The following is a 24,545-nucleotide window of genomic DNA, read 5'->3' on the forward strand; positions in this document are numbered from 1 at the left end:
CAACAACCTGCTCCTGCTCTTTTATACATGAGGCCCCAGGACATTTTCACAAGGAGGAGCCCAGCCAGGGCAAACAGGATCATGAGTGATCCCAACGACCCAGGTAATGGACTGCTTGTGTGGCTACATTCTGGCAGGCGACTTCGACAAAACAAGGCAAACACAGAGACTCATAAAGAGCTACTTTCCTCAGGCTGTCAGGACTGTTAATTCCGCCCTGCTCAGGTCAAAACCTGTAATAGTCTATGGTCAAAATAGAGCACCTCATCAACATAACACACGGAACTGACTGTAACATACATGATGCACACACACACACACACACACACCACACATTCAAACTCTGCACATTGCACTTTGACTGTTCACGTTACATTTTCTACATTGTGTATATTATATATTTTTCTCTTTTAAATCTTATCTTATATTTCTTCATTCATGGAATCTTATTTGTGCCAAAAAAAATCAAACAAAACTTTTTAAATTGCAAATAAAATAAGGCTTTGAGAGAGATTTCACTGATCAGACATTTGCTCTCACTGTCGGCTTTGCGGTTACAATTTCAGAAAACCAATTAATTATAAAAGTCGGGGGTGATCGTTGATCCTTTTTTATGAACATTTTCCTGTGAGAATCAAACTTTATTTCTCTAACTTGGATTACTGAAGCCTCATAAGCTCTAGATAAAATTTGGGAGGTGAAATCTACCAAGCAGATGGCTTGGCAAAATTTTTGAAGTCAATTTTTTTTCATAAACATTTTCGTCAAGTCTGAAGTCAAAATTGTGGTCAGCAGAAGGAGGTAGACTCACCGCAGACAGAGGCTGCAACCCAGCCTGTTCAGCCAGAAAGACAGAACACAGGGACAACCAAGACTCACTCAACACCGGGCTTTGTTACAGAGTACCGGACAGTTAACATCAGGGATGTTGAACTGTTTTCAATAGAGACTAAAGGTGAGGACTCCGGTTCTGAAAGTGATGTACAGATTGAAAAACCTTACTATGTATATGTAAGGGTAAATGAGAAACGCCTAAAATGGAAGTAGACACAGAAGCTGCAGTATCTGTAATTTCTGAAAAACTGTAAAAAAGGTAGGTTTAAGAAGCTAAAACTTATGCCCACAAACTGTGTGTTGAAAACCTACAGCAAACATTCACTTAGACTGAGAAGAAGCATTTTGGTAAATGTAAAGTGCAATGGAATCAGTCGAACACTAAGTGTATTAGTGGTAAAAAGGGATGGTCCAGCATTACTGGGGAGAGACTGGATCAGGAGGCTGAAACTGGATTGGTCCTCTGTAAACAGAGTAGAACCTGAGAGTGTGGAGGAGCTAACTGAAAGATACCCAGGGTGTTTCAGCCAAGCCTAGGAAAGGTGACAGGGTTCAAAGCTAAACTCTATGTTGTATCAGGGGCCATTCCTAAGTTTTGAAAATCCAGCTCAGTGCCATATGCACTTCGGGAGGCAGTAGAAGCGCAACTAAACAAAATGGAAGCAGATGGAGTAATTACACCTGCTAACTACGTATAGTGAGTGGGCTGCATCTACTGTAAACATTCCAAAGTTAGATCACACAGTAAGGATTTATGGGGACTATAAAGTATCTATCAACCCATGGCTCTAGGTAGATCAGTACCCCATACCAAAACCACAGGATCCTTTCACAAAACTAGCAGGAGGTAAGAGATTCACTAAGCTTGATCTTTCACAAGCTTATCAACAAGTGGAGCTAGAAGAGAGCTCTAAACAGTGACTATAAACACACATAAGGGGCTGTATAAAGTTAACAGACTTCCCTATGGTGTAGCAAGCGCACCTGCAATCTTTCAAAATCTGATGGATCAAGTCCTTTAGGGTCTTGATGGTGTCATTTGCTACTTACATGACATTTTAATCACAGGGCCAGATACAGAAACACACATGAAAAATCTTGAAGTGTTAAAAAGACTTAACAACTACAACTTTCGGGTTGACAAAAGCAAAATGTGATTTCTTTCAGCACAGTGTGTCTCATTTGGGACATGTCATTGATGCAGAGGGAATGCACCCCATGCAAGTTAAATGTGAGGCTATTGCTAAAGCAGCAGTTCCCACTAATACCACTCAACTGAAGTCTTTCCTCTCACTGTTGAGTTACTATGGGAAGTTCATTCCTAACCTCTCAACCCTGATAGCTCCTATGACTGGGTTGTTGCATAAAGATGCTAAGTGGGAGTGGTCAGAGTCATGCCAGAAAGCATTTGAAGATGCTACGAAGCAACTTCTCTCTAACAGAGTTCTTGGACATTACAACCCAGATCTACCGCTCATATTAGCTTGCGATGCTTCACCAGTGGGGGTAGGGGCTGTTATATCACACAAAATGCCTGGCTGTGATGAGAAACCCATAGCTTCTGCTTCTAGGATGCTTCATCAGTAATTTCTTAAATTGAGTGCAGTCAAACACATTAAAACTCCAGCTTATCACCCAGCCTCAAATGGGTTGGCAGAACGCCTGGTCCATAACTTCAAGAAGTCTTTGTCAGTTTATTTAAATGTGCCTTTCAAAACTCTCAAGGTCACCCTACAAAGCAGCGATAAAAACAAAGTAACAACACATCAATAAAATTGACATTAAACACACAAATGTACAGGACGTAGAGGATTTATGAGACCAGATGGAGAATGATTAGACTGAATATGCCAGTTTAAAAATATGTGTTTTGAGATGTGATTTAAAAATGGAGAGAGAGTCGATATTACGGATGTGCGGTGGGAGGGAGTTCCAGAGGTGGGGGGCAGAGCAGCTGAAGGCCCTGGACCCCATGGTGGACAGACAGGCGGGTGGATCAGTGATTAGAATTATTCACCTGTTTTTGTCTTTTCTGCATAACTTTGTAATTCTTATCTAGCCTTCTTCTCCTTTTTGTGTCTTATTCACAATAATGAATGCATTTATTGAGCGCTGTATAAACATGTGGACTGGACAGTTGTTTCTGCACTATTTCAGCCCTGCAAAGTTTATTTAGCCTATACAAGTAGCCTGTATGTAAAGCTGATATATCATTTAGTACGACAATGGCAAACAATATGAAAATGTAAACATGATCCAGTTGTGATTAATTTTCTGTGACACATGGTCATACAGTGATCATATTTTATCCTTTTTCTGGGTGGTTGTTTTTGTTTTAAGAGGGGTCACAGTTTGATGGCACAGATACAGAGAGAGACAGAGAGAGACAGAGTCGGACTAACAGACAGACACAGAGGCATAAAAAAACAAAAATACATCTTTAAAAATAAAAATTTGAATGAATAAGAGAGCAGCTTTTTTTCCCCCTAGCTGAGCCTTCGGGGGCTTATGCAGAATAACAATACTCCCATTTAAAAAAGTTTCACTTCGTCCTGTAACAACATGTGGGCTACTGCTACTGTGGGGAGATTACGAATTAAGACGCAAAAAAACCAAGAGAGAACGCACAATCACATCGGCAGCAAGCAACTGTGCAAAAAGAACAAAAGAACGGCATTTGAAGTAGAAAAGCATACACTGAAACAGATACATTCAATGAGTCTTAACAGCAGACACTGCTCTCTGTCTCTCTCTGTCTCTCTCTGCTCACCTGCAGAGTTTTTTTCCCACAACTAGATGGTGCTTGTTAAGCGCAGCGAGAAAGAGAGGCAGTGCAAAGAGGTCTGTTACTTTGCAGTGTTTCTGTATCTCAAAAGTAAAAGCCATCTAGCCCTTCATACATTGATTGGTAACTATTTTTGCTGTCTTGTTTAAAAAAAATGTACTGAGGTCCACACCTCGGCGTCCTCGTAGCTGGTTACTGCCATACTTGTTTTTTAGTCCACCCTCTCCACCTCCTGCCCTGGATAATTGGGACAGTATTCCTCCTCTGTCCTACTGATGTTAAGGTTGCAGGTGGTAGCTGTTCTACAATGTGGAGAAGTTCTCTATCAGTCCTCTACACTATTTCTCATTGTCAACAATGAGGAGTAGTTGGTAAACACAGAAAAGCTGTTACTATCTAAATGTAATTATTACCAAATTGAGTCATCAAAAACAAATGTGTGCATCAACAAATCTCTTCTCTGTACTTCATATCTTTTAATGACCATTGGCTGGACTGACTGGCTGGAGGGTCTGAGTATCCACTCAGTATGTGGACATGCTAAAAGGCTGATGTCAACTAATGTCATGTGTATCTGCACAGTGAAGTCTTTGTCTTTGATAATAATAATGATAATAACTTGGATTTATATAGTGCCTTTCAAGAAACCCAAGGATGCTTTACAGTAGTAAAGGGGGCAGTAAAAGGAGACAAGAAAAAAAAAAAAAAAGAAAAACAAAGGAAAGAAGATAACACAAAAACAAACAAATGAAGAGTGTTAACTGAGGCTGAATGCTTTGGTGAAAAGGTGGTGTTTGAGACACTAGCGTCCTCACCACTATCTCAATCAATAGTCTGCCATCTCAGATCCACTCTTATCTGGTATCTTCTATATGTACTACTAAAAAAAGGGTAGGAATTTTTTACAATGGCTCATATGATCTAACCCAAAAGTTACACTTTGTGAAGTGTAATTTTTGAAGAATGTTATTTTTGCCAAAAATATTGTATTGAAAGAACATGTCAATTATATATTTTCCTTCAAATTATTTAAAGTTGGTTAGTTGTGAACTGTATATTGTTAGTAACAGCATCAACAAAGGGCACAGAAAAAGGTATGTTTAACAATTTTATTTGTGAAAAACTACAAGCAAAGTTCATAAATAGACATTTCTATTTGAAGCAGAGGAAAACGATCACGTTAGCCTTTAAGCGCAGTCGTGCACATGCAAGAAACATGAATTATTTTTATCATTACAAGCCTGACAAGAAGCCATGATCCACTGAAAATGTTGCGCACATTTCCACATCAGAAACATAATTTGACCATTTCACAAAGGGAAGCAATGACACAAAAAGGATAACTAAACCTGGATTAAACAAGAATGGATTATTGTACTTAACTTTAAAAAAAAATAAAAAATTCAACTGAGCAATTACCGTACTTTAAAAGCATTGTACAAATACAGTGTTATATGAATAAATCAGTTTGTAGACTACAATAATTTGAAATTCGTAGTAAGATTATATTAAATTAAATTAATAAATGAGCCATATTCTTTTGGGGGGGGGGCTGTCTCTTACAAACAAAGCAAAAAAAAAATTGTAACCATCTTTACATAGTAAATTAAGGTTACTGGTCACACACAAGAACAAAACTGCTTGCGTGGAGAAAGGAAACAAAAGAATCCAGATCCTATGCCTTCATAGTGTTTCTCTTTAACATAGTTTAAAAGTCTTTATTTTTTTGTAATTTAACAAATAAGCCTTTCTGTTGGGTACTCAGTAAAGGGCATTCTGTTGCAAAAATGTCAGCTAAATTATTGTGTTTAGGCACCAATCCTTAAACAAAGCAGCCTTTAATTATTTGAGAAGTTTGACTAATCATTTCCCCTGCGAGCTAACAGTCCAGATATCAAGTTCAATTATTTCCCTGACCATGAACTCTGATTCCATATTTGTATTCCATTGATTACTAAAGAACCACATGTCAAAGGGAAGAAATACATCATGAAAAAATCTTTAGGGCTTCAAACACTGCTTATGGGTCATGATTCTCATCTCTAGCCCTTTCAGGTAAGAGATCCACTACTTGGTTTAGAGCTGACAATGGTCTTCAGGCTCACTGGATTTATAGTTCTCCATTACCAATAATGCAATAAGAACACCATTTATATGGATTATATTAGTCTTTATTTAAGTTGATATTCATCTCATACATACGATAATGGCATTTCAAATTGTTATCTATTTAGCATGTCAATATGAAATTCCTTTGGTCCTTCAATAAATAAAACTAAGATATCATATACACATTTATTCTTTATACATTTTCATACATTTAAAAGGAAATTAGGTCGGTCTAGTATCCGTTATGATGAAAAGTGAATTCAATCCCTTTAATATGTCTTGCTGTTGTAAAAATTGAAGAAAAATTATTCTATTTACTACTTAAAATATAACTGAAGACTCCAGTCTTAAACAGCAAACATTTTTAAGTCAATTGAATTATCATTCTGTGCTAAATTGTTTGATGGTTGCTTTTTTTTTTTCAAGTAAGGCATTTAAGTTGTGTTTAACAATCGAAAAATGGATTCTCTACAATTTGAGACAACTTGCCTTTGAACAGTTTGACATGGATTTACCAAGTGGAACTGTATGTATCCATTCTTCAGTCACAACAGAACAACCAGCTCAAGTAACTTCAGCCTGTAAACTCAATATGTTAGCATGGAATGCAGAACATAACAGCTATTAGTGTTTTACATAATAGCCTACACTGTAAAGTTAAGGACATCATATACTGTATAGGAGATCTGCTGTAGCATACTAAATCAATGAAAATCTAGTTGAAAATTCAGATATGTATGCCTCAGGTGACAGTCTTTTGATGCACATTGACCTGTACAAAACAAGAGAACAGATATCTGAGGACCTGAAAATTTCAGAATGAGACAGTGCTGTTGAGCAAAGTGAATGAGAATAAGATTCATCAACACTTTGTCACGCTGAGTGAATGTGTATGCAAAATCCCAGGTCTACAAAAAAGCTTCACAGTGTATCTAGCACCAGTGTGTATGTAAGATGTGTCTGTCAGACTTTAGTCTTGTCCTATCTTTTCTAAAATGTAATAAAAACATTGACGAGATGAACGATCAGCAGTGCTGCACAGCAAAGCTTAAACATAAAAAGGAGAACATCAAAATATACAGGTGCAACAGTTAATAAATAAGAGTAATAATAGTTAAAAGTCGTATAAATGATGTTGGTTATTGTGCCCAGCAAAGAATTCCTCTTTACCAAAAAAATGTCAACTTGGCCTCACATCCACATACAAATATAAAACATAACATACATGTGTTCGGGTGCTACTGCAAGGTAGTTTGGATATGGAGGCGTTATTTATTTTCGCCTAACTCTCCTTGCCTGTGCCATGGGTGTAACCATGACAGAATTTCCCCAAGCTTGGTGCTTGTTTCTCTGGCAAATGTACTGCACTGTTCCTCTTAGGGCAGCCAGCTACTGTCAGCATCCAGGGTTGGTCATGGATTGAAGGCAGGGCAGCAATGGGAGCGGTATCTCTCCCCCTACATATGTCCAGAAGTGTGGAAAAAGAAAAAACGTGATGCAGGGTGAGGGAGGAGGGCTGGGAGCTTCAGAATGACTCATCATGCCCCAAAGAGAGATCGCCTTTAGGTGTTGAGGCACGTGAAGAGCCCTTGTCTATACTTTCTGAGCCAGAGCTCTGGTGCTGTTGTTCAGAGCCCACACTGGATGTAATGGTGGATGAGGACGTGGAGGAAGAACGGCTCTTCTCCTTAAAGTCTGTTATGATCACTGTCACATTCCCTACAGTAATAGCCAACTGCTGAGCGGTGCTCCTGTCAATGTTCTTCAATTTGGGCCTGATGGACATGGGAAGAAGAGATAAAATGAATGTTTAGAGCCAGACATGTCAATACAATATATGTCTCAGCAACAACAAGATGCCTTCAATGAGGGGTCGGATGTGTTAAATTACGTAATTCATCTGGTGACATATGATCAGTCAGAACAAATGTTTGTAAAGTGAAAGCTGGTGTTCAGTCTAAAATATCTTGCACGGGTTTCTATAAAACCAAGTGCTGCGTTGTTAATGGTGTGTAACATTTTGTTTTGCCAAAGACACGCAAAGAAATAAAATGTTCAACAAACCTGGAAATGTAAGAGTTCTTGTTGGTTTTGGTTGCAGATTTTCCCAATAGTATGCTGTGTTTGTCACTGGTAGGGCTTTGATGGTCTGATTTGGGCCTGGACAAAATGGATAAACACTAGTGAAGATGTGATCAAACATTGTTTATTGAAGAAGCCAGAAGCATCCTCAAAGTCACAAAAGTGACTCAAGGCAAACACAGCAAAGTGGAATGCACCACTTTAGAATTCCAGAATCCAGAATTCTTGATTATTCGATTTCCTTATTTTCAGGCTACCCTTAAAGGTAGCGCGCGTTGCTCTGCGCAAGAGTGTGTCTGCGCCCCGATGAGCTGAGCACAGTGCAAGGTCTCCTTTGCAGTTCTTGCGCGCTAAGCTGAAGTAAAAAAAAAAAATTTAAACTGGGGAGCGGCGCTCTGTGAAGTCACCTCCGCGCGTCCAACAGGAGGGAAGATCAGACCACAACAAACGGTGTCCCACTTTCCTGAGCTCTAGTTTACGGACCTACAGGGACATCGGAGATAAATCTCTAAATTGAAAAGAAATATCCAACAGTTTGGGCGTACCAGGTGTGTTTAAAACAGCAGCAGAAATGTGTGTTGTGCTTGGGAAGTGCTCGTTACAGAGCTGTAGCTCCTGGTGTAGATTTCATGATCACACACCTTCTAATTCTTTGCTTTCCCCCTTTCTTTCTCGTTGCCTCCCTCTGGGCCGTACAGTACGAGCTGATGGCTGTTCAACATGAGCCTGTTTCTGCATTTCTAAATGATGTTTTTTCCTTCAACTGTTGCCAAATTTTGCCAAGTGCTTTCTTACGGTGGATTTATTTAATATTTAAACAAACAGTGCTGGCCTCACATACAAAAGCAGCACAGTTCCATCCTGGTGGCTCAGACATTTACAATGCATCATGATGCCTGTCAGTCCTGTCTTGAACTGGAAATGAAAGGACTCCAAGTCTTCCAAGAGAAGTTGTAGTGGAAGTAGAGGACACTGTTAGTAAAGGCCCTGACACACCAAGCAGACGGCAAAGAACTAGGGGCGACGAAAGCCGCCTTACAACGCTTTTTGTCTTGGCCAAAAAGTTGCACTTGAACACAAAGACTACAGCCAAAGGCAAACCACCACATACGTTCTTGCGCATGCGTGAGAGGAAATAACTCTCCATGCCAGCAGGCTGTGATCTTCATTCCAACAAGGGTACACCGGAAGAGGACGAGGACGGAGAAGAATGCAGATATATAAACCGTTGTTTTGATAAGAGAAGACAATTTTCACACCGCTGTCGCTCACCACTCAATATAGGTACCTCTAGTCGAGAATAATGTCTGATAAAAAGTCGTTTACTTGCTTTTGTTACTTCAGTTTTTCTTATCAAGCACTGATTTGTTTATCTAAACAGCCAATCAGAGTGATTCCTCTCACCAACCGCGCCGACGCCGATTCAAAATGTCGAAACGGCTGAAAAAATGCTGACGGGGCTGACAGGTAGCGACGGAGCTGGACACACCACCAAAACAAGGGCGACGAACGCTCACCGTTGGACCGACGGTTGACGATCTCCTTGGTGTGTCAGGGATGGCTCTCTAAAAAAAACAAGAGAACACCAGTGAAGATAATACCCACATAGGCAACATTCAGACGCAAGTAAAAACTGACCAACTCACCTTGTCTTTTTGCTGTAAGGCTTCTTTGTAACAGCTGGGCTGATATCTTTCTCTGTATCAGGCTTGTCTTTGATTGGCTGTTCCTTGTCACTCTTTTCCTTTACAGGAGTGTCTACCTCTGGCCTGTCTCCCTCTGGACGCTCGATCTCTGGACGCCCTTCTTCGTTGGTTGGCTCCCCTTCGCAGTCTAGGCGCTCCTTGTCTAATCGTTCGCTCCTCTCCCTTCGCTCCTTCTTTGGTGGGGGGGGCATTGGATACTGCTGAGCCACCTGCTGAGCAACAAGCTGGGAGTTGATCCTTGGTTTCCTGTAGAAAAGATTGAAGGCACAAACATGGATTAACCTGATAGAGGGGCTGGGAGCTGATTCTGGCTATGCAGCATTTCATCACACGCCTAAATGCTGTTCAGTTAAACTTTGTTTGCTGAAAATGTTAATTTAATATTATTTATTTTAGGGTTGTTGGGAAGTTGTGTGTGACTACAGTAATTGTGAGAGACAAGGGAGGACAGTAGTGTCGACCAGCGGCAAGATTCAACCCGCACAGGTGCGCTGGACATCTGAAATGCATATGACCGTTACAAATGTACCTCCAGCTCTCTCTGAAGAGCAGACTGAACTATTTCTGCACCCAAACTTGTCTTACATGTTCCTTCCTTTCTGCGCAAAACATTAAAATCACAATTTTAACTGACAACTACTTTGTTTATGAAGTCACGTGAGGTGGTGCGTTCCTTCCTTCCACGATAATCTAAATAAAATCCTGTAGCATGTGATGTGCCATCATTTTCATATCTTGTAGTGTGTGAATGCTTTAGATCAGTGGTTCTCAAACTATGGTACGCGTACCACCGGTGGTCCGCGGGCTCCCTGTGGTGGTACGCAAAGAAATCTCCACAATATTAAAAAAAAAAACAAAAAAAAAAACGTTCAGCATAAAATGTCATTTTTTTTGTCGTAGCCTACTCTTATCTTATCTGTCTTGTATCTATTGGGTTGTATTTATATCAAATGTGTTTTCCCCTCTAAATTAATCTAGTTTTTGCAACATACAACTTTAATCTGCTTAATATTTGCTCGTGCGCGCACTGACCTAAACAACAACAGGGGTACGCCTCGTCTTTTTAAAAGTTCCACTCGATATTCCGTTATAGTTCAGTACTGAAACAACAGCAAGCAGCTGTAGGCCTACATTAACAGATATTCTGTTATTTATTGGAGTTCAGCACAGAAAGGGTAAATGTCAGTGTTGTGTGGAGTGTAAGTGCCAGCCCTTATTAGTCCTACAGTGTGGCTGCCAACAGTCAATAATAAATAATATTCTTTTATGAATATATTTGCCTCCTGCGTAAAATGTGTGTTGAAATAGGCCTACAGTGTATTTTAAGCTATTCATAAACAAAGTAGTTGTCAGTTAAAATTGTGATTTTAATGTTTTGCGCAGAAAGGAAGGAACATGTAAGACAAGTTTGGGTGCAGAAATAGTTCAGTCTGCTCTTCAGAGAGAGATGGAGGTACATTTGTAACGGTCAGATGCATTTCAGATGTCCAGCGCACCTGTGCGGGTTGAATCTTGCCGCTGGTCGACACTACTGTCTACTTACTACTGTCCTCCCTTGTCTCTCACAATTACTGTAGTCACACACAACCTCCCAACAACCCTAAAATTAATAATATTAAATTAACATTTTCAGCAAACAAAGTTCTCACTTTAACTGAACAGCATTTAGGTGTGTGATAGAACAGCTCAAACGTACTTTGAGATGTATCACAGGGCGCACTATAGACTACTTAATGATAATTAAAGGGTAAAGACATGAAGAGTTTTTATGCTCCAGTCAAAAAAACACGACTATTTAAATATATAGAGTATTGAAAAAGGCTTATAATTAATCTACTAAAAATAAAATCATTTGAAATTTAAAATACTTGTGTGCAATATAAATACTGAATTGATGTCCTTATTGTGGCAAAATCTTACTACTACAGTTTTTAAATGAACGTTAAAAATAACTGATTAGAAAAGCACTGTACAAGCTCAAGTCCATTTACTATCAAGTCTTCTGACTACCCAAAGTGCTTTTACACCGTCATACACACTTAAACGGCACCAACAAAGCAGGGGAGATCAAGCCTCCAACCCTTTGGTTTAGAGACGTCAGACTACTCCATGCCACCCTGATGTCACGTGAGTGCCAAGCAAGAACTGGAAGTCGTTCCGTGCCGCCATGTTAAAGGATGGAAGTCTTTTATTTTGACAGAGGAGCAAGGATCGAGGAATGAGGTTCAAGGAAATAACTCTGGACCGTCTTTTTACTGACAGACACGCCCCCCGTATCGAATATCACTCATGGATTGGACGCTGCAGCGGATCAGACTCCAATGAAACTTATCAACATTAGCTGAGTTTAATAACAGAGAAAAGAATTAGATTAAAAAGACGCTTAACAGACTGTAAACACATGTCAGTTTCTAAAGAGTCAGTCTGTGATTAGCAGGGATTAAAAAAAATGAGGATTAACAACGATATATTCAGCATAAATTCCTTTAAATCAATATAATGGAGTAGCCTACAGGCCAATCCCCACCAGTTTTATATTTGATTTGTTTTCAGAATCATCATCAAACAAAAGATGGTGAATTTAAAGTGTCAAAATCAAAAGATCATAAACAATCCCCATTATTACAACAGAAATGTTTTCTTTCCATTGTCAGTCAGTCAGTATTTTATCCTATTATGATGAGAATGACAGGCTGACAAGAGTTGGAGTCGGTGTGTCAGTCAGAAACAAGCCTTGTATTTATTATGTTAATAAAGTTTCATATAAGTAAGGTAAATACTGTAAATAGTAGAAATGGCCCGTATGTTTTAACAGACTGCAGGTTGTTCTTCATATGCAGTTGTTATCAGGTAACATACAGACACTAACACTGTTACTGTGTGTTTTTTATTAGAATTAATGCAGTGCACATGTGAGCAGACACAAACAGCTGTTAAAGCCGACTGAAAGCTGAGTGGTGATCAGCTGATTTCATCATCACAAACAGATATCGCTTCACGTGACGTTCCTCTCTCTTCGGCTTCGATTCCTTGCGTCTCTCCATGCATCCAAGAGACATGAGAAGTACCCGCAGTGAGGACAGACCCCCCAGGATGGTGAAGATGCGTTTCCTGCACTCCTTGGCAATAGAGAAAATGCTACAAGCGGCCAAGGCAATAATAGGAATAATGTGGAATGGCTGTGAAGTTTGTTTCTTCCCAGACATGTCAAGAAAACTGGCTGAAAAGTCAAAATCCCTCTCCCACAGCACGGAAGCTGAAAAGTTAATTCTGGAAAGATGTGGGGAAGACAAAATTGCAACAGCAGGTGGCGATAACTTCTCAGGTATGAGAGGGAGAAAAAGGAGCAGCCAATGACAGGAGTACAGCCAGGTATGTCAGGTGGCACAGCAAAGAGCTTGATAATGGCCATGTCTCCCTTTCTTTCTCTTTTTTTTTTTAATGGGGGAATTTATTTTGCCTTTTTGCCATGCGGCTAATTTGGCAGAAATGTTTTATTTTTCCATACAGTATATGTATTTGTGTTGTTTGTTTATTGTTCAAGCATGTCACACTGTCAGTATTTATTTATTATTAATAGGGCAGCAATATACTTTTCTGGTGGTGGAGTCTCAGCTCAAAAATCTTAGCCATTTTGGTACCATTCACTGATTGTCAGAACCCAAGATACTAACCTGATATAGTTAGCTTAGCTCGTAGCTGCCATCCAAAACATGGCACACTCATGACATAGGAAGTGTTTAAAATTATGTCCCACTTGTCCTCAGTCCAAGATGATTAAAATTGCCGGTTGTGGCAGTGACTTGTGGCAGTGACTTGTGGTCACAAGGTCGGCTGAAAGTGCTGTAACTCCCTGCTGTGTTATTGAAAATCACTGCTGAGCGTAGCTCCCCTAAATACATTGTGCATTGTGTACAATGTCCTGAAAGTTCTTCACAATAAAAGTCCTCATTTGTTATGTATACTTTTATTATGAATATGCCATATCAGGTGATGAGGTTTTTTCTATGGCGTTAAATCAGCCTCAATGTTCATGAATGCACACAGAAGGATTCACAAATCTATTTCAATGCACACACAAATATTTATTGCTAAGCGTTACATCTGCGCAGACAGCGATTAGCCTAACTGTGTAATTGAAGTCATCTTTATGCTATTTTGACGAGTACAAATAGTCACTGTGATTGTCGTACTATAGATGGATGATAAGATTGATCCCAACTGGTGGAAAATTATTTAAATCCCATAATTCCCTATTCAAGTGTGTGTGGAGTATGGTTCATAGAAAGTATAAAATATCACAATCCAATCAATTATACTATTCATTCTGGTACAACCCTATTTTACGCATTTGAAAGAGAACAGTATACTGGACCAAGTGGCAATCCAAGGGAGTAAACACAATAGGGGAAATATGAAGAAGGGTTATTTAGACATCTCTGATGCATACATTTCAAAACCAAGCCCACTTCTTGGCCGCTCTGACCACAATGTCATCTTGTTACTGCCAAGATACAGGTCACAACTGAAAACAGGTAAACCCATCAAAAAAAACATCAGTCTGGAATAAAGAAGCAACTGAAACAGTAAAAAGGTGGTTTTGAACTGACTGACTGGGATTTGTTCTTTAATGACTGCGGCAGTGATCCCAACATGTTGGCAGATGTTTACCTCTTATATTACAATCTGTGAGGACACTGTAACTCCCACTAAACACTCAAACCATCCACCCAAACAATAAAAAAGGGGTAACAGAGACATGAAACTCTGCCTGGTCCAGAAGAAAAGGGCTTTTTTTTACCCTGACAATCTCAGGGTAAAGGAAGTAGAGAAAGGGTTCAGAAGGAGAAACAACTACAGAAACAGGATGGAGCAGAAATAAACTTCTTGAAATGTAAGGGAGACGTGGCAGGGTTTACACACAATGATGGGAAGAACCCCAAACCTGCACTGGTTAACTGCTAGGGGTGGGTATCACCAGAGTCCCAGCGATATGATATTATCGCGATACTCGAGACACGATACGATTCTATTGCGATTTTTAACATTTTGCGATACGCTGAGGATTGCGATACAATATATTGCGATTAAGATTTTTAACTGCATATTATGTCCACTACACCTAACTAAATCAAAAACTGTTTTGTCAAATAAGGAAAGATTTCCAGTCTGTTCATCTCACTTCAGTCTTTTTATTTGTATTTCAGTCTAATTGAACTTTAAAATAAATTCTTAACAATGCAACTTGTTCAAAATGAATTGTGCAACCCCTTCAGCAGTTGCAAATTAAAAAAGCATATCTAAAATATCATATCTAAAATATCATATCAAAAATATCGATACTTGGCCGCCATGAGACGATATAATATCGCCACACAAAATATCGCAATACTATACTGCATCAATTTTTTACCCCACCTCTATTAACTGCCCAGACTCTAGCTCCTTTGCAGAGCAGCTCAACGCCTTCTTCTCCCGTTTTAAGAGCAGCAGCAGCAGCACACCAACCAACTGTATCTGGTCTACACTCCCTCCTGCCCACTACGCTCTGCCAATGAAAGGCGTCTAAACCAACCTTCACAACAGGGTCCTAAGCCTCTGACTAGACTCTTCTACTCTGTCGCCCCCCGGTGGTGGAATGAACTTCCAAACTCCATTCGATCTGCAGAGTCCCTCTGCACCTTTAAGAAAAAGCTAAAGACCCAGCTCTTTCATGAATACCTACTAACTTAATGATGATGGTCTCCATATTATTGATGATGATGATGGTTGTCACGATTGTTTTTGTTTGATAACGATGACTTATAAGATGGTTTCTATACTGATTAGAGCTCTCAAGAACTGCCGTCAATGTTGTGCTTTGCCTCTGTACAATGCCTGTCAGCACCTGTGTGTCCAATCACACTCAAAGCTGATCGTTTGCTCTTACTGACATTGTTCCCTTTTTTTCTAGATCTTTGCTTGTGTTGTACTTACTCTCTGATGTACGTCGCTTTGGATAAAAGCGTCTGCTAAGTGAATTGTAGGATAGTAGAATTGTAGAATCTGCCCAACCCCCAGGTCCACCCACCAAACCCTCCCTATTAATGAACAACTGGTGACCTCCATCCTGCACAGAGTCAACCCACACAAGACCCGACAGGCGTAGAGGCAGGGTGCTCAAGGATCGATCCACCCAGCTAAGTTGGGTTCTCACCAGGCTGTTTCCTCACCAATTTGGATTCTGGGTGTGTCCCAACCAGTGGAAGGAATCCACAATAATAATAATAATCCCAATCCCCAAAAAAGACACGCTAGGGACCTTAATGACTACAAACCAGTGGCCCTGACCTCTGTGTTGTTTAAATGTATGGAGAGAGAGTAGTGTGTGACCATCTGTTTAAAATTGGTGTCAAACAAACTTGATCTCCTACAGCTTGTAAATAATGCCAAGTGTGGTGTAGAGGATGCAAGTCTCACACTTGTAGACACTGTCACCAAACACCTAGACTCTGCAAATCCCAACACTAGAATTTTATTCATGGATTTCTCCTCTGCTTTTAATACTGTACACACAGACACTCACTGCACCACCTTTGGGACCTTCACATCCACCCCACACTGGTTTATGAATTAAGATTTTTTTTTACATGAAAGACCACAACAAATGGTTGTGTTTTATCTCCCATTCTCTTCTCTGTTTACACAAACAAGAAGTAAAGGAAATACACTTTTTAAGTACGCAAATGACATGGCCCTGATGGTGCACCTGACTGACACCACTGCTCTGACCCAATACCAGCAGGCAGTCAACAACCTGGTCCAGACATTTGGTGAAGACTCGCTGGAGCTCAACATCACAAAGACTAAAGAGTTGTGCTGTGGGGGCAGTGAAAAATCATCACCATCACCTCTCTTCCGAGCTAGAGCAGGTTCAGTCTTTTAAATATTAGGGAACAGAGATTGACACCTCTCTCCTTTTCACAGCATGCACAACAAAGAAGCACAACACAGCCTCCACCTGATGAGGAAACTAGGGTAAAACTCCCTCACCACCAAACACCAAACCAAACTCTCCCGCATAGTTAATCTGGCCAGCAAAATAATCGGTTCACCCCAAACTGCACCCTTTTACGAAATGTAGTAACAAGTCTACAGGGGATAGCTTTAATAATCACAAACTGGTATGACAGAAGGTCTTTCCAACCAATTGAAGATGACGAGGGGTTAGACATTCTTTTAAACGTGGATTAGAGAGGCCAGGGGGAAACTTATTGACTATAAAGTATTACACAGATATCACTGGAAGCCAACCCAATTACACAGGATGGGAATTGCTGATAGCAATCAGTGCTGGAAGTGTAAGAACGAATTAGGCCCATATTGACACATGATCTATGAATGTGCTATGGTGCATCCATTCTGGTTCAGTATTTTGGAGATGCTGGGGGAGTGGATTGGCGCAACTCTTCTGGTACATCCACGACTTTGCCTCGTTTGCAACAAGACATTGAAACCCAACATAACAAAAAAAAAAGTATTATTTTAAAGGTTGGATATATCACAGCCCAAGAATTATTCTGAGAAACTTGAAGTACTCCAGGTGTCCTACTGTGAAGGAATGGACTGACAAAATGGTTAAGATCTCATCATGTGAATACACCTTGGGAGAAATTAATTTGGGAGGGAAGATGACTGAGATATGGGATCAGTTTTGACAACATGTTAAAGCCATGGTCACAATAGTTGGCGGCTGTGCCTTTCTCATGTCTGTGGTATGATTTTGTTTGATATATTTATCTCATGCTAGGATATGACTTACATGCGCTACCTTAATGCTTTGTATTGTGTTTGATGCAGGATGAAACTAGAGATGCACCAATTGCAATTTCTCTGGGCGATTACGATTTTTACCTGGTCTGACCTGCCAAGACCGATTTTAGCCGATACCAATTTTCTGTCTTTAAAGCTCTATTATTGACAGCAAAAGTAAAAAAAAGGAAAATGTCTTTGATTTAAAACTTTTTGTTTTTTTAAAAACCTGACAGTTAACTACAAAAAATATTAAAAACTGCCACAGGTTACGTGACGATCTCTCATGCTCACTCAAATTAATCTCCATTTGAACATTTTGAAAATTAAATCCTTTGTTGATTGTATTCTACTTTAGTTTTAAGCCATAATTTATATAGTGAAAGTGTCTCTGCATTACATTTTCACATTCTGGAGATTCTAAGAGCCATTAACACTCTTTATCCCTTTAGGTTTTAATCTATCTCATTATTTTAAATTTTAAAAACAGAGAAGTTTGCTGCTTGAGTCTGTTTAGCTGAATTCTCCCTGACTCCTGAAAAAAGATCACTTACAGACTCTCATCTGTCTGCCTCTGTTTCTCTCTGCCTTTGTGATCGCCATTTGTGTTTACAAAGAGAAATCAAATCATGTTTATATCTGCTAATTATCGATATTAATCTATAATATTTTCTGCAAAGTTAAAGGCTACTTCTAAACTTTTATCATTTGGGTGTCCCTCCGTAACCAAATAATATTACGGAAATATCAATTAAATATTTTAACGTTCGCTTCCGATCTGCCACAGGCAGAGAGGTGAGGAGGGAGCGAGTGCAGGGAAACTGTGTGTTTCTTTTCCTGTGTCGAACCTTTTTCTCCTCTGCTGATGGGCACCTCACGTCGCCTTTGCCGACATGTTAGCTTGTTGTGTGTGTCACCGTCCCTAAGTGCTTGTGTCGCTGTGCGCAAATTAAAGTCTTTGTTTAATTTTCCATGTTTACATTTCCAGCACAAAGTGTTGCATAAATATTCCTCAGAATGCAGCAAATTAAGTATAGTATAGTATATAGCATATAACAGACTTTGGAGCGGAATGGAAACACAGCCGAAATTAGCGATAAACACTGAAGAAAACGCTGTTTGTAGCGGCTCGAAAGCAGGGAGGAAACACCGTCAACAAGATGACAAGAAAGACCACCCAACTTCCAGAGTTTAGAGACATTTTGGCTATTTACATTTACAGCTTTACCTCAAAAGCCATGCTAATGTCCAGTTTATGCATTTCCTGCTTGATACACTGGACTTGCTCAAGGCAGTGGGCCTCATTCACTAATATGTGCGTAGAAATGTTCTTACTTTGCGCATAAAACAAGTGAATACGCAAAATCACCATCGGATTCATGACAGGTGCGTACCAGCCAATTTTGTTCTCACCAACTTGCTTATGTCAGTGAATCAGAATTATTCTAAATCCACAGGCGCGTGTCTGCAACCTGCCATCAGCTTACTACCACACCCCCCCGTCTCTCCATATAAGGACATCTGATTGGTATATCAGGACGAGAGCGGTGAGGTGGAGACATGTAGAAGTTTTTAGGAGATGGCTCCTAAAGGTCAAAAAGATCGGTGTGTCTGGGGGCTTAGATGCCGTTACAGTGAATGACATAGTTAGATTGGCAGACAGAAACAGCTGATCAGTCATTCGTCACACTCTTCAAACATGTTTTGACGGTCTGATGTGCTCTCTTCTGAAAAATTAATCGCAATAATATCGTGAGACTCAGCAGCTGTAGAGGAGAGGCGGTTGGCAGCTGCCGAGCAAGATTTTGAAAATGAGGACACACCACTGTCTTTTAATCGGAGGTGTGGAAGCATTTTTAGCTTCCCCAAGACAGAAAACGAAAGAGGTGAGAAGATAACAGACATGAAGACAGGGAACTACACAAATAGCACAACCAAAATGATGCAGCATTTAACTGACACCACAATTGAAAGCTCCAATCACCTCCTCTTGTTGCGAGAAAAAAAACATTAAAAGGCCAAACCACACTGACAAGTGGGTTTGAAGCCCCTAAAGGAATCTTTTTCAGTCATTTGTCTATTCTCACTTTGTAAAATAAACCGTGAGAGAATCATATCGTCAACCCAGTATTGTGAATCGTATCGGTGCATTGAGTGAATCGTTACATCCCTACAGTTAAAGCATGGTGAAGTTGCGTGCATTCAGAAAAGAATCCTGTGTCTCATCACTGGCTAAGGGCTAAGAGGTAACTAATGGATGTAGCATCCTTCTGAAAGTCACTTAACTTGATGTTTTTAAGATTTATTCCACATTCCATGACCATGTAAAAGGCGTGGATGTCTAAGACATCAAATTCATTTATACCTAATTGTCATTCTGTAAGCTGTTTTATTCACTCCCATAACCTAATGATGTAGAGCAGGGCTATTTAATTGGTAGCCAAAGGGCCAAAAGCGGCCAGCAGGCAACGTCAGAGTGGCCCCAACCCGATCAGCATGAATCCAATAATGAAAAGAATTATTTAACAGCATACAGAACTAGCTTGCAAGTCAGGCATCTTACTTCATTCCTATCTTTGTTGAGAGTTTGCTGTCACCGACTGATCAGAACAGACGTTTGCGGAAGTAGTGGTGTTCAAAACATTCAGACCATGCTTAGTAGCCTTGCTTTTAAAATGATTTAAAAGAAAACTATACAGCAAAAACCACCAGTTTTTAACGTGCCTTTACTGCAAAGTATTTAATTTTACTAACAACTCCAAACGCAAAACCAACGTGCCTCGTTTGCACCAAGTGCGTTGCAGTGATTAAATAATATAACAATCGAATGCATCACGTTGAAAAACACACAACTTAACCGGACTAACTTTGCTGAGGGATCACAGGAGAGGGACGTTAAAGTACAGAGTTTGTCCGTTGTGAACGGAGACGTAAAGCCTGTTGCGGACCTGCACAGCCCAACAGAGAGACACAGCAGCTTCCCTCCCACCCTCAAAATCATTTTATGTGTGTTTGAATGGTAGACACACAGGAGGAACAATGATAAAACAGGCAGAGAGAAATATTGTGTTACTGGTTATTGCCACTTTCCATGGTTCTGTGCAGTGATGATATTGGGTTCATTCAGTTCACGCCATTTCATTGCCAAATACATTTTTGTCTTTTAGTACATTCATTTCCTTTTTTTTGCCAACTCGCCAAATGTCCTGCTCACTTAAGTTTCCTGGTTTTTAAATCTGGACCTTTTGAATTTGTAATTGAATAGTCCTGATGTAGAGGAAGTCCTCTTTGAATTCTTTCAAAATAAAATCACGTTTTATAAGGAAACCAGAAATAAAGAGACTTAGGCTTGTGGCAATAAGTAAGGCAAAATAAAGACATTACAGAGAGCATGTTTCTCGTCAATCCAATTTTTAGAGCTTATGGATAAACATTTTATGGGCAGACAAGTGTATTAACATGTAAACTAGGGCCCGACCGATGGGATGGGATTTTTGGGGACGATACAGATATCGATATTGAAAAGAGAAAAAATTTGATACAGATATTAGCCGATTTCTTTTTTTGATGTAAGTTCGATCTGTTTGAACACATTCATTACGTCGATCCCTCGAATGCAGTTATCAAACACTTGTCTTGTGGTAAAGATACGTATACGGTATCTCAACTGAAAAGTAACTGTGCATACATGCGTCAACGCTTGACACTCTGGAGAGTAATGATGCCTGTTGTAACCCACACAGCACCCTCTGCTGGTGAAAGAGAGCGGTTGTGTAATTCAACTATACTTAAATGAAATGCTATTTGACTGGTGAATAAATTTAGTAATATCGGCATATATCTGGGATAGAATTAGCCGATACCGATAGTCTCTTGATAAACTTATAATCGGCCGATATATTCGGTCAGGCTCTTATAGAAACAGCATGAAAGAAAAATGAAAGGAAAAGAAAGAATTATGAAACTTTCAAATCTATCATTTAAATTTTTAGAAAAACAACAATGAATTCCTCTACATAAACAAACTTGCATTATGGCAGGTGTGAAACAACAGACTTAAACTTAATAGCACCAGAGTAGATAGATAGATAGATAGATAGATAGATGGATAGATGGATAGACGGATAGACAGATAGGTAGATAGATAGATAGATAGATAGATACTTTATTCATCCCCTGGGGAAATTCTGGAAAGGAAGAAATATGGTCAATGTATTTCTAGGGTTTTATTCTAAGCTTCCAAAATATGTTTATCTCTTGTACATCCTACTCATGCACCATCAATTATATGTATCTGCAATCCTTAGGTAGGTAAAACAAACACCTGCATGCATTTAAGTGTTGCTGAGATGGTGCAAAGTACGTCCAGTATGAAGAGTGGTACCTTCTCCCCACCCAACCCCCAATTTGGCTACTGATGCAGCAAACCTACCTAGAGAAATGCAATGCAAGTTTCAGAGGCTGAGGGATTGCGGATATCCACACAATGGCAGGAGATGTTGGCAATTTTTTCACTGAACAAGTCCCTATTTGGTCACTGAAAATTAGGCAGTCGATCAAAGTTGTCCTTCCCATGAGTTGCAATGCAGCTATAACAAGCCAAGTAGGGAACATCGAGACGCTCAGGCGAGGGAGATACAGGGACCGAGAGAAAAAAGGTGTGTTGGTATGTATGTGTGTGAGTGTGAGTGTGTGTGTGAGTGTGTGTGTGTGTAGGGGGGGGCGCTATTTTACCTTGTGGATGTGCCCTTCCTCACATCGCAGATGCTGCATTTAAATGCCTCGGCAGTGTTCTTGAAGGTGCAGACGCTACAGTCCCAGTAGCCTTCGTCAGCGGTCTGCTTGGCTTGTCTTTTTGGCCTTACAAATGAGACAAATGTTGTATTTCAATTCATCAAAAAGGACATTAACGACACCGCTAACTTATATCATGCATAACAAGAAAGGGGAAGGTGAGAAAACAACACACACGTTTAGTCACGGTAAAACACATGCTGCACATCAGAGCAGAAAGGATGGTGGTTGTTAAAGCTCCTTGAATAATATTTCCCCCTCGATATCGCAGCTTCATACCGTGTGGTTGTATGGGCCAAACTAGGCTAGCAGGCAGACAAGATTTGCCATTTTTTTTTTTTTTTGACATCGAAACTTAGCATGCCGGCTAACCAAACCAACAATAAACACAACCCATTTTTGACAATGACACTCCAAAGGATCAATCGTGATGCAAATCCTTAACAGGCAGTGCCTTCTGTTTCTGCAGAGAAAAAAAAAATCCCTTTGTCTGTTAAGAGACTGTAACAGGGAGCCAGAAGCCGCCATAGTGACTGCACTGTTCTAGCTAGCTGTGGCATTACTGACTGAAAAAGGGCAGAAACGATCTCTGACGCATCCTAATATCGAGACCAAAACGCACAAAGCAATCACAATTCGTGGGCGGATGATTGCATTACCTTGTGGGGCTCTTTTTATCGCCCATGATGAAAATTAGTCCTCGAAAATAAGAGAAGATGGCCTCTTTAATTGACAGTTAAGTGTAGTGCTTTCCAGATAGATCCGCTACTGAAGCTGTGGGAAGACAGGCTCCACTCAGGGCTGGCTTCAGGCACGGCACGGCTACTGACTGCACTACGTCATGTGACCGCCTCACAGCCAATCAAAGTTTGTGTGGGTTTAAAAGTCTGGATTGATAATTCAAAACTATTTCAATTACTATTAACGACCCAGCTGAAGAGTTCACTGCTATGAAACTGATTTGGCACATGCAACTATGTTTTTATAACTAATGTATTAAGGAATATTGAGAAACAACAGAAACGACACAAGTAAATGTAAACATTAAACACATGTGAAAGTAAATGGCAGACAGCATATGGCTTTTAGGCAGGTGTACTTCCCATGACATAATAAATGTTTTTTTTTTTTTCTGGTACTGGAAAAATCAAATCAAACCTATGGAAAAATCACTACAACGCCATGAAATCCACCTTAGACAAGCTTCACTTTAATAAAAAAAGAAAAAAGAAAGAATTAAAGCTAATTTTCCACTTCATCACTGTGAGTAGAAGGAAAACGCCTCTTTCTAAAAGAACAAATGTAGTGAGATGCCTGCTGGGATTTTTCTGTGATATTTGTCTTGTCACGATCTCGTCCTGCCTTGGTCATCGATCCCTAAATGTCTCGGTCTCGGAGCACTCTGGTCTTGGGTATGTCTTGGTCTCTGGCTGTCACTCAGAGGCCTGGAAAATGTAGACGCTTTTCTCTCAGAGTTTTTATATTTGTCAGATGATAGCCAATGAGTTAGAAGCTGAATACTGGCCTTTTCAGTCCAACAAGAAATTACTGGCTAGTCTAATTTGTCACAAAAAATAAAAGGTTCCAGGTTTACTTTTTGATAAACATTCTGTGCATTTTATTGTAACAAGTTCAACATCATCTTTCAAAATGTTTAGCATGGATCCAAAAATCACAAGAAGTTGAGCCATAGCTTAGCTTTCCTTGTGAAGAGTTTTACAGACATCTCTTTTTTTTCCCTTTGGCTTTTTGTGCCTTTAATGAAGAGATAGGAAAGTAGGAAATCAGAGAGAGAGAGAGAGAGTGGGGAATGACATGCAGGAAAGGAGCCACAGGTGGGATTTGAGCCTGGGCCGCCCGCTTGGGGGACTATAGCCTCCAAGCATGGGGTATGTGCACCACCAGCGCCCCCAGAAATCTCTTATTATGCCTATGGAATTACTAATATGACCACAGCTCTTTACTTGTTAAACAGCAGAGTCATTGTTAGTGTAGTGGTTATCATATGTTTCCTCGATGGATGTCGTGTACATATGCACAGACTTTAGTGAGGGGTTTAATGTGAAAGTTAAAATTGAGATAACAAAATGTATTGTGCAGCCCTTGAATGGCTTATAAGAAGAAAAAAAATGGATTGGTGCAAAAAACAAATTAAGTCCAATCCTTGTTTGTGCCTCTGATCATTAAAACTTTTCTCCCACACACAGAAGTCACAGTCCAAACATGTACTTTGTTGCATGCCAGGCGAGAAAAACAAAAGTGTGAAACTCTCCCTTTCTCTGTAAGAAAAGAGGGTGAATTTTGATTCTTTCTGACAGAGCAGATCCCACAGTGAACGCAGATCAAAGCAGCGGTGCTGGACCGGCTCGCTCGTCACTCAGCTCCTCAGAGTGTACCGGACTCTGTCAGGATATAAACACGACCGCACAGGCGAAAATATTTCA

General features: G+C 40.0%; 1 protein-coding gene across 1 annotated transcript; it reads right to left on the reverse strand.

Annotated features, from left to right (window-relative positions):
- Positions 1–4,714: 4,714 nt before the first annotated feature.
- On the reverse strand, positions 4,715–22,911 carry rybpb (RING1 and YY1 binding protein b). The gene is made up of 6 exons (XM_020646852.3): positions 22,761–22,911; positions 22,042–22,167; positions 9,457–9,762; positions 9,328–9,375; positions 7,793–7,888; positions 4,715–7,503 (listed from the first exon to the last, which is right to left on the reverse strand). The coding sequence occupies exons 1-6, from the start codon at positions 22,784–22,786 to the stop codon at positions 7,254–7,256; spliced, it is 852 nt and encodes a 283-aa protein (XP_020502508.1). The 5' UTR covers positions 22,787–22,911; the 3' UTR covers positions 4,715–7,253.
- Positions 22,912–24,545: the final 1,634 nt, after the last annotated feature.

This window comes from Labrus bergylta, chromosome 5 (assembly GCF_963930695.1).
Source record: "Labrus bergylta chromosome 5, fLabBer1.1, whole genome shotgun sequence".
Taxonomy (NCBI): domain Eukaryota; kingdom Metazoa; phylum Chordata; class Actinopteri; order Labriformes; family Labridae; genus Labrus; species Labrus bergylta.

What these genes read in the sequence shown, in the direction of transcription:
- rybpb (XM_020646852.3), bottom strand. Translation starts at nt 22,786, where the DNA reads ATGGGCGATAAAAAGAGCCCCACAAG. An exon ending in AGGAAGGGCACATCCACAAG is followed by an intron (nt 9,763 to 22,041) that starts GTAAAATAGCGC and finishes TCTTTTCTACAG; the next exon opens with GAAACCAAGGATCAACTCCC. An exon ending in CGTCAACCGTCGGTCCAACG is followed by an intron (nt 7,889 to 9,327) that starts GTGAGCGTTCGT and finishes CATTTTGTCCAG; the next exon opens with GCCCAAATCAGACCATCAAA.